The sequence below is a fragment of the Tenrec ecaudatus genome, chromosome 1, assembly GCF_050624435.1.
Source record: "Tenrec ecaudatus isolate mTenEca1 chromosome 1, mTenEca1.hap1, whole genome shotgun sequence".
Lineage (NCBI taxonomy): Eukaryota > Metazoa > Chordata > Mammalia > Afrosoricida > Tenrecidae > Tenrec > Tenrec ecaudatus.
This window is the reverse complement of record NC_134530.1, coordinates 1,207,316-1,217,838: the sequence shown is the minus strand read 5'-3', so window position 1 is coordinate 1,217,838 and position 10,523 is coordinate 1,207,316. Positions and strand designations below refer to the sequence as shown.

Here is a 10,523-nt window from a genome sequence, read left to right as displayed (position 1 = left end):
GGGAAAATGAGGGGCCGATGCTAGGGGCCTACGTGGAGAGCAAAGGTTTTGAGAATGGTGAGAGTAATGAATGCACAAATGTCCTTTATACAATTCATGTGTATATGGATGGTGATGAGAGTTGTCTGAGACCCCAATAAAATGATTTTTTTTTGAAGAAGCACCAGTCTTTAGGGAAGGAGTAAATACTCTGTAAAGCAAAAGGTCTGCAACATAGAGGGGGACGCAGAATTAGATGAATCAGTGGCTGCTACAGTTTTGCGGATGGTGCAGGACAGAGCAGTGGTCTGTTCCTTTGCACCAAGGGTCGCTAGGAACAGGAACCAACTGTACAGAAACTAAACGCAAACAAGTAATATTTGGTCACTTTTTCTCAAAGCATGTTTTATTCCTTAAGCCTTTTGATGTGTTCCTATCTGGATGTAGGAAGATGACATAGCACTTGGGGGCAAAGATGCAGCCTAGAAGCCCCACACTGGAGGCTAAGATGGAGAAGATCTCCACAGCCACCATGACCTTGCCCTGGGTGCTGTGGTAGACAGGGAGGAAAGTCACCCAGACACTGCAGAACACCAGCATGCTGAAGGTCAGGAACTTGGCCTCATTGAAGGTGTCAGGCAGGTTCCTGGCCTGGTAAGCCAAGAAAAATGTCCCCAGGGCCAAGAAGCCCAGGAATCCCAGGACACAGTAGAAAGCAGTGACTGACCCCTTGTTACACACAATGATGATGTTTCTGGGCTCTGAGTGTGTGTCTATGTCCACAAAAGGGGGAGAGGTGCCCAGCCAGAGAACACAGATTATGAGTTGGATCAAGGAGCAGATGGGAACCACAGCATTAGAAGCCCCAGACTGCAGCAACCGCCTCATGGTTCTTCCAGGTGTCAAGGCCTTGAATGCCAGAATCACAGTGATGGTTTTGGCTAAAACCGTGGAAACAGCCACAGTGAACACAACTCCGAAGGTGATTTGCCGGAGGATGCAGGTGGCTGTGTCGGGACGGCCAATGAAGAGTAAGGAGCAGAGGAAGCAGAGGAGGAGGGAGAGGAGCAGGACATAGCTGAGGGTCCGGTTGTTGGCCTTGACTATGGGGGAGTCTCGATGCTTCACGAAGATGCACAAGACCCCTGCAGTGATGAGAGAGAAACCCAGGGCTGTACAAGCCAGAGCCATCCCTAAGGGATCATCATAAGCCAGGAAGATCACAATTCTGGGCAGACAGCGGTTCCTCTCCATGTTGGGATACTGACTTTGAGGGCACTCCTTACAGGTATCACTATCTGGTGAGAAAATTGGAAAGGAGTGTAAAGAGAGAAAGGAAAACCGTGTTTCAACGGGTAGATTGTGCTGGACAGAAGGGACTGTGTTTTGAAATTTTCATCTTTACCTCATCTGGCAACTTCCTATTTCTTTTTATAAACCCCATATCAGCTGTCTATGAAGAATTATGTGACATTTTACAATAGTCCTCCTTAGTGACTTTTGTGTGTATTCCACTCGTAGTGCGCCCATGAGGGCAGAACAAAACTGGACTCCAGGTTGTTTCTGTAACTTTGATCTCCTGGACATAGATAGGAGAATCTGTCTTCTGAGATACCCTTTCGGAAAACTCAGAATGTGCTTTAGTGCTTACCTGTTTGTGCCACCCAGGACTCCAGGAGGCTGGTTAGAAGTGAGAGAAGCTGACTGTGGTGTTTTGTCAATTCTTACCTGTTTGATTAGATATTTCTCCCTCGGGACATGAAATACAATCAAAACAGCAAATAGGCTTCCATTTCTGAGGGATTTTCATGAATCCTGCATCACAGCTATTGCTACACACAGAGTGAGGAGTCTGTAACAAAGAAGTCAATGATAATAGTCCAGTTGTCTTGTATGAATCGATCATATTACCATAGAATATGATCATCGTGCATAACGATGTTTTGTTTTCTTTAATGATCCTGACTCATAAGGGCCCAAATAATCCTGCCTCACAACGATACTACTCCTATAACACACAGTAGAACAGCCCCATCAGGATCCAAGTCTGTATTCTTCAGGAAGCGGATCAACAGGACTTCCTCTGTTGGAGCCAATGTAGGGTCCCATCACCACCCTTCCAGTTAGTATCCAAGATGTTAACTGCTGCACCACCAGTCTGATAACGTATAAAAGCGTTTTTTAGATACCCTCATACTTTGACCTTGCTGGGTGCATACAGTGATGTCAAGCAAAATAATGATCCATCCTGAGGATGCAAGTTAAATAGAATAAAATTTATTTTTACAAGAAAAAAGGAAATGAGGAAGTTTGATTTGATTTGTACATGCGTGCTATCATAAGTGGAGGTCACCCAGAAACAATGGGCTCAAGAGTAGAAACCATTGTGAGGATGCAGCAGGGCTGAGAGAGCAGTGTTTGCTTCTATGGTGCACGTGGTTGCTATGGGCTGGAACTGACTCGATGGCACCTGTCAGTAACAACAAGGCAATGGGACATGAAGGACTTTTGGTCAACTACTAACTGAAAGGTGGGCTGTCTGAAGTCACGTCAAAACACCACAGAATGAAGCAGACCTACTTCCGTAAAGATTAGAGCCAAGGAACCTCAATAAGAAAACACATAAATCAGGATTAACGGACAAAAATAGGTTTGAGGTTTGTTTGTTTTTTATAATTGGTGTTGGAGTTCATGGCTTTCAAACAATAAATTCAACCAAAATCAGTGAGTACTCTCTCAACTTATCTGAGAAAGATGTAAATTGAATTTTTAAATTAGTTTATATTGCTGAATCATTAGTATTGTCGTGTTAGTCTGGTATATAAAATATTTTGATATTATTTGTATTATATATTCTATGTTATATACAAATGCCTCAACTTTATTCTGACAAGTGGTGGCACATGCACTCAATACTAACACAAACACAGATAGCAAAGAAGAAAGCTTGACCACCTGCCTCTGTGAACATTGCAGCCTAGAAATCCTAGGGAGAAATTCCACTCTGTAACATATGGCATTGCCTAGGTTAAGGTGGTCCCTCATATCCTTTAGAGCAAGAACCCCCCTCAAAAAAAACCCACCAGACCACATTAAACAATAGTGATTTTGTAATGGGTTACGTGGCCAGAGGATTATTATCATGAATTGTTTTTGCTTTGGGATATATATGAGGAATTCATCCAAACCTCAGTGAACCCAAAAGCCCATTCTATCAGCTCTTCCTGGATCACCAAACTTTGCCCACGTAGACCCTGGGCGATGAACTCTCCGACTTTGATGGGAAAGCCAAGATCACCAGGAAAATTCACAAAGTTCAGAATATCATATCGTGACACACAGTTTCTGTTCTCATTCAGGGAGACATGATCTCCAGCACTGTTTTCCAGCTGCGTAGTCCTTATGAATGGGTGGAGCTAAGGAGAGAAATCATTAACAAAGGAGATTACCATGGACATTAGAGACAAAACATTCCGGTGTGAACTAAAGGGATGTGTAGTTGCCAAGCAGTTACACAGGTTTTCTTCATGTGTGTCTATCTCCCTTTCTGAACAGGTATCATTTCAGGATGTTCACCGACTGTTCTGCATGTTCAGGAAGAGCACTCTAGCCTAGCTCGGGGAAATGAAAACTTCAAGCCATAAAAATTAAACAAGTGTGTTTCACAAAAACACTAGTTGTTAACAGAATGAACTGCTACATCTGGTTTTCTTCTTCATACTTGCCAGACTATTTGGGGATTTTTGTTCTTTCTGTAGTGAAGTTGAGTAAGTTGGGATCACCAACATTTAGCCTAGTAGTCAAGAGAAAATAAAATAATTTGTGCTACCTGTGCCTCGGGAATAATCCCTATACATTTCTAGAAAACTTCACTGCTACTGACTGTATTAGGAATCAAGATAGTCAACCCCAACCATTGGCTTTCACAGGGCTCCTCAGATGATTCAGCACATTCAGGAAGAGACAAAGATTCCTTGTCAATAGACAGTTGAACATAGATGGATGGATTCCTTTCTGGAGTTTTAATTCCTTTGGTGGATATGTCTACTATGGTCCCCTGTGCTGTAATGGTTAAGCATCAGCCTGCTGTTCACATGGTCAGCCACTCAAAACCACTAGCAACTCTAAGGGCTTTCTAATTCCATAAATAGTTACAGTTTCATAAGCCCACAGAGGTTCACTTGAGTCAGCAATGACTTAATCGTAGTGAATCTGAGATATATCTATTATCACAAGTGTTGGCTTCCCTCTCATACAATGATCTGTGGATTATTTGACTAGTAGGCTTTCTCCCACCTACCAGAAAAGAAACTCACTGCCAGCCAGTGACTCAAGTGCATTCTCAGAAAATCCCGGGTTGTCAAATTGATTATGATTCATAATGACCCTAGAGATCAGCGTAGAATTGTCCCTATGAATGTTTTTTTAATCGTTTTATTGGGGGCTCATACAAGTCTTATCACAATCCATACATATATCAATTGTGTAAAGAACATTTGTACGTTCCCTGCACTCATCATTCTCAAAACATTTGCACTCCACTTAAGCCCCTGGATTCCAACAACCCATGATTTATTTTCCATACTTCTTTAGCATGACTTGAAATTAGGAAATATTAACCATCACTTAATATGAAGACTACATTAGATTACAAAAATAAAACTCACTGCCATCGTGTCAATGCTAAATCATAACGACTCTACTCTTTACAGGAGGAGAAAGCTCGGTCTTTATCCTACTGCTGGTTTCAAACTGCTGACCATGTGATTCACAGCCCAATGGTAACCACTATGCCAGCAAGGTGGAATCATAAATTTTTTACTCAACAAATTAAATCTCAGCTACTAACAATCCCTTAATAAGAATCACGTGCAAAGGAAGTTTTACCTGCCAAGGGAGAAGCGCAGGGAATTCTGCGCCCATGTGGTACCTGGTTTCCTCGCCCATGAAAATCATGTCGTGCAGGGCACGGGCCACCAGGTGGACAGCATTATAGAGATCATTGCTGGATTTCATTATGGTCGTGTCCAATTTTTCCTCAGTCAATTGATCCAAGGAGGCATTGGGTGGGCACACCGAAATTTCCCCACATACAGTTCCTGCAAGTGAGCACTCAAAAGTGTAGAACCAGTACTTGGTAAAGAAGAAGTCTTCTGGGTACTTGGAAGGAGTCACTGTCCTGAGAAAGTGTTTGAAACCAGGTATCTCAGAGCTCTGGTGTGAAAAGAAAAGAGCCCCATGGAAAATATCTAATAAATTAGTCATTGGTAAGGGACTAATATCCCACTGGGATGTAATGATCCATATCTTGTGGGTTATTAAATTATAGTTATGGATGAAACTCATACTTACTAATGTACTGGTCTCACAGTAAACGATGAATGCATTTGCTGTTGATTTCAGGACTCTGGGGAGGTAGTTCACATCTCTTTGTGAGTTTATGATCTTGGTCACGGGAACTTTTTCTATGAGTGCCACACACACACCTTTGATAGTCATCTCTTTGATAAGGTACCCAATGAACTCTTCACCATTTTTTTCATCTGGCACTAAGATGCCAACCCATGTCCATCCAAAATGGATCAATAAGGAGACCAGGGCTGACGCCAGAAAACTGTGTTTGGGGGAAATTTGATAGAGAGAGGAAAACTGGTCCTTCGTTTTCAACAAAGGATCCAAAGTGTCATAGGATATCTGCATCAGAAGAGAGAAATATGCCATGTGAATTCGCAGAAGCAAAGTGAAAAACAGAACTGTAGTTTCACGTGATGCTGACACATAGTGATGTCATGTGTACAAAGCAGAGCTGTGCTCCACTGACTTCATCACTGTGACCACTGGAGGCAGAGTGTCAGGGACCTCATAGGTGGTGTGTGAGTGGGGCAGTGAACTTAGACTCAGAGTAACACAGAGCAGGACTGCTCACAGCGTTTTCTAGGCTGGATCTCTGTGGGAACAGATGACAACGTCTCTCTCCCATGGAGAAGCTGGTGAGTTGAAACTGCTGACCTTTCAGTTAACAGCTTAGCCCTCAGCAGCTGCATGAACAGGGCTCCTTTAGCCAACCTTACACTGCTGAATAGAACCCTGTGGGTGTGAAGCAACATTGAGAATCAGATGTACCGGGTTCAATTTCCGACTCTATTGAGTGTAGTTCAATGACCTCAGGCAGGTTAGATAAGTACTGTACATCATAGTTTGCACATTTCCAATCGCTGTCCTAATCATCGTGCCTTGTCATTTCCTCATGACTGGGGCTGTGTGTGTTAGTCCATGAAAAGCATTTTAAATTGCGCTAAGGATAACATTGTATTCTCTCATAATTTATGTGGGTGTCCTAACACTTACACCTGTGGACCCAATCCGTTTAAGAAACGGCTTGTCTGTTATTATAATGAACCCAAATCTGTAGGGCTTGTCCTAAGCCTGTCACTGCTCAGTGTTGTAAAGGGCAGCACAGACATGGATGCGCAAACACATATGTGGGGAAATGATCCCATGTGAGGATAGCTCAGGAATCAGGGAACAAACACTGAAGAGAGAAAAAGATCACCTCCCAGAGTGAGAAATCATGAGCCTCCCTCTAAATTCAGTGCCCTGAATTCAGACACTAGCCTCTAGTGTGAGAAATGAAAACCCATTTTAAAAACCACTGCTTTGTGGTATTTGTTACCACTGCACTAAGTAACTAAGGCAACGCCCACACAGCACATAGTTAGTTCTAACAATTTTAAGTGGAAGAAGAAATAAATAACTTAATGAAGGATCATGGAATTAATTCTTCCATTAGGGTGTTTATGCTTCAACGTATTCCAGACAGCTAGTTTGCAGGTCAGAGAGGATCTGAGCAACAGAATTTCAAGAAGACACTTTGGGTTGGCCCAGAAGCAACAGTACATTTCTACCTGTCTCATTTTCAAGCTAGAATAATTTTTACAACTCATTTAAAAGCAATGGGCAGTACGTTTGTCTCTCTTCTCTTCCACTTAAGTGCCAGAATAAGCAAAATAAGCAAGGAAAGGTCCACTTCCTCAGTGTTCATACCTGTGGTGTCCTGTAGAGTTCCAGCAGGGGCCCTGCTTGCACAAAAAACTCAGAGGGGATTCCTGCAATGACCGCCATGTTCTTGGTGTGTGTCTCGCAGGTGTAATTAGGGGTGGGGGGTTCGTTTTCTGACAGCCATCCGAGGACGCTCTCCAGAGTTCTGAAAACACTAGGAAAGGCATTGTAAAGCCGGAAACCCAGGGATATGTTGGGGAGTACCAGGTGACTCTTGTTAATCTCCTCAATGGCAAAAAGAAATATCAGAACATAACCATAATTTTGGAAATTCAACCTGGAAAAGGTCAAAAAATGAATGCACTTTAGAAATAAAAAGGATACACTTAAAATCCTACACAGACTTCTCTTAATTATGATACACAGATATTCTGTGTTTTTTCAAAATTGAAGCTTTGTGGCAAGTGTGCATTGATCAGGTCCAACAACAAGATTTTCCAAAAGTGTGTGCTCCCTTCATGTCTCTGTGCCACAGTGCTTAAGTCTCACTGTAATCTAACCTGTGACCATTGGAGGTCAATTCTTAGTAGGCTACAGTCTAGTGTCAACCCAAATTGGTTATGCAGTGCAACGTACGAGGAAAAATCAATATTGTGACTTGCTGTATGGAGCTGTTCTGATTAAGAATCTGCAATTTTTAAAAGGCATGATTGTCCCAAACCAAGAGGAGCTATTGAGAGGTTTTGACTGAAATGTTAGTGCACAGAAAATGTTGTGTTTATAGCTTTGGGTACTCAGCTTTTGTGCATGCTGTTCCTAAAGCATCAGCAGGTTCACACCTAAAATCCTACAGTGGGAGAAGAGACAAAGATTTCCTAAAGTGAGTTAATTTTAAAAACACATGAGTTCATTGAGGAGAAGGGATTACAAAGGAAGTCTTTCACTTGTATGTATGTTTACTTGTCAAACGCTGAATTTTGGAGTTGACTCAAAAAAAGCCAGTGCGTTAAGAACGTGGGAAGTAGACAACTCGATAAAGCAAATGATTGTGATCCACATAATGAAGCCAGGCAGGAACAGGGAAGGCAACAGAGAAAGCTTGGAGGAAGAACAGCTTGAGGACACAATGGAATCATCAGCATTTCTTGGTGAAGAAGCCCACAGTCAGACAGCAGTTGAGCGAGATCTACACAAACAACACTTTGATTCTGATGGTATTCTCCCCCTTGTGCACACACCCTGTTTTTCTCACAGATTATTCCCCCATTCTTCACTTCAACCCCGTGCCCCCTAAGCTTCTCTACTAACCTTTCCAGTTGTCATTATCATTCTGACTTCACACAAAGAGGTCTTCACAAGAGCACATTGCTCAAGGCAGACTTTCTTTAATTATAAAGATAAACCATTTCTCTTTCTTTTATTGCATTTAATGATGATTCAGAGGACAGTTTGATTTAAGATTTACAGGTAAATATTTCCTCAACACAATAGGTTGAGGTGGCTCACGTCACCTCCATGGCCCCAGAGAATATCCTCAGAATTTTTGAAAAGTACACTTCTGATACAGTGTGCCTCATAATTTTATGGGACAGATCACCAGCAGCTGAGAAATGTCACCTGAAGACATATGTAGTCTTGGGCAGTGGTAATTACACAGTGAACAAGAAAGCATGTCATCATAGCACAGATTCTGCTTCTACATTTAACTGACATCTCTTTTCTTCCAATCCCACAGAATCCTCCTACAGAGCTAGGTCTCTTCAAGTTTACCAACGCTGGTGGGAGGCATTGCCCAATAAGTGGAAAACACAGGCTTCCGTATGTTTCCTTCCTAATCTATAGGGCACACTGACACTTGTATTTTCACATGCAGGGAAACCCATGTGAATTTGTTCACTACAGATTAGTAAGTAAGCATAAGAAAGCCTAGGCTGGCCCTGCTTGTCAGGGAATCTGTCCGTGGCCTAGTGGAGAAAAGCAGTCTGACTCACACAGAGAAACCTGCCGACCAGTGCTCTTCAGTCCTTGTCCGTTGATTCTTTCTGGCTGCTCTACAAAGGACATGAAGACCTTGCTGCGGAGACAAACACAGTGATCGCCCTGAGAGGGCAACTTGATGGCTTCCTCCTAATTTGAAAACTGTATTTCAATGACTTTCCTTTAGCACTAAACGCCAGCCCAGAGTTTACTATGTTTAAATCCAGAGTCTCATACCTCTCACATCATAAGTCAGGAATAGGACAGGGTATATGGGTCACGGGTCTGGGAGGTTAAGTCTCTGAGTGACACACATGGTTAGTGTTTGGTGCCTAAGCAGAGTTCAAGGTTCAAATCAACCAAACAGAGGCATGGCAGGACTGCCTGGTGATATGCTTCTGTGGAAAAGGCAAATAAGGAAACCCCAAGGAGTCGGTTCTACTCTGTAACACATGGGGATTCAGAAGTCAGAATTGTTTCAACAACAGCAAGTTTACATTTTTTACAGCGGCATAATATTTTCTACTCTGAAGAAAAATACACCTAAAGGAAAAGGGGGGGGGGGAGATTCAAAATGGTGATTAGAGTAAAAAGAGAACATCAGGTTTGGTCACGAGGGGAATCCATGAAAATGAGGGCCATTGGCCAGGGGACAGGTAGAGACAGTGGCTGCAACAAAGGCTAGAAACCTACCCAGGACCAAGAATGTGGTGCAGGTCCCCCCGCATTTCATTCTGCAGCAAATACGGCCACCTGAAGCCAGAACAGACTCAAAGTCATCCAAGCAAGGAGAGGGAAGAACTTATGAATCACAGCTCGGGGAGAATCTCAATGTAGCTTTCAAGTTCCCCATTCACACATAGACACTCAGAGACTTACAGGTTAAATGTCACATTTTGTCTTGGACTGGTCACAAAGAATTTCCACTCTGCGTCTGAGTTGTGTTTCAGCGTGTAGAGGGGGAAAAAGCCCCCGAGCACCAGATCCCCATCCCTGTAGACACTGGGCTGAATGTAATCGATGCAGTCAAAAACGTTCATGCTGGGTATCTTAGGCGGAATCTGGCAGAACAGAATCAAAAAGAGCAGAGAGAGCATCCCAGCCACAACTCACCAGCCTGAGGCAGAGCCCTGAGTCCCTAGTGAACGGGGAGAAGAACTGGAGAGCAGACAAGTCCGCCTGCTGCAGGGAAAAGCTGTAGCTGTGCAGGAGACTGATGAGGTTGCCTGCTCCCTCAGCCACGGAGACAAGACTGGCAAGTTGCTCAGCAGGAGGGCAGTGCTGGAAGCAGAGAGCCCCAGATATATATTCATTTGCCCTCAGTGCCACTGTGACCCCAGCTGCCGTGTCCTGCTCTTTCTCTTGCTCCCTCTGGCCAGTCCCAAATGGTCACTTCTGAGGGTAAGAACACCTGGGTCCCATCTTGCCCTGGGGCTCCACATCTGAGACCTGGCCTCTGTGTAAAAACATGGTTGAAAAACAAGCTCGCAACACCTGAGGTTAATTAGACAAGCATGTGGCCTGGGGCTCGGTGCTCTTAGAAGAATCTCTATGGAATCAAACTAAGA

General features: G+C 43.4%; 1 protein-coding gene across 1 annotated transcript; it reads right to left on the bottom strand.

The window, feature by feature from the left end:
* Positions 1 to 363: 363 nt before the first annotated feature.
* On the bottom strand, positions 364 to 9,995 carry LOC142430076 (vomeronasal type-2 receptor 116-like). Its single transcript, XM_075535162.1, has 8 exons — positions 9,835 to 9,995; positions 9,649 to 9,708; positions 7,024 to 7,315; positions 5,466 to 5,673; positions 4,867 to 5,078; positions 3,168 to 3,395; positions 1,708 to 1,831; positions 364 to 1,277 (listed from the first exon to the last, which is right to left on the bottom strand). Exons 1-8 carry the CDS (start codon positions 9,993 to 9,995, stop codon positions 364 to 366), a joined length of 2,199 nt encoding a protein of 732 aa, XP_075391277.1.
* Positions 9,996 to 10,523: the final 528 nt, after the last annotated feature.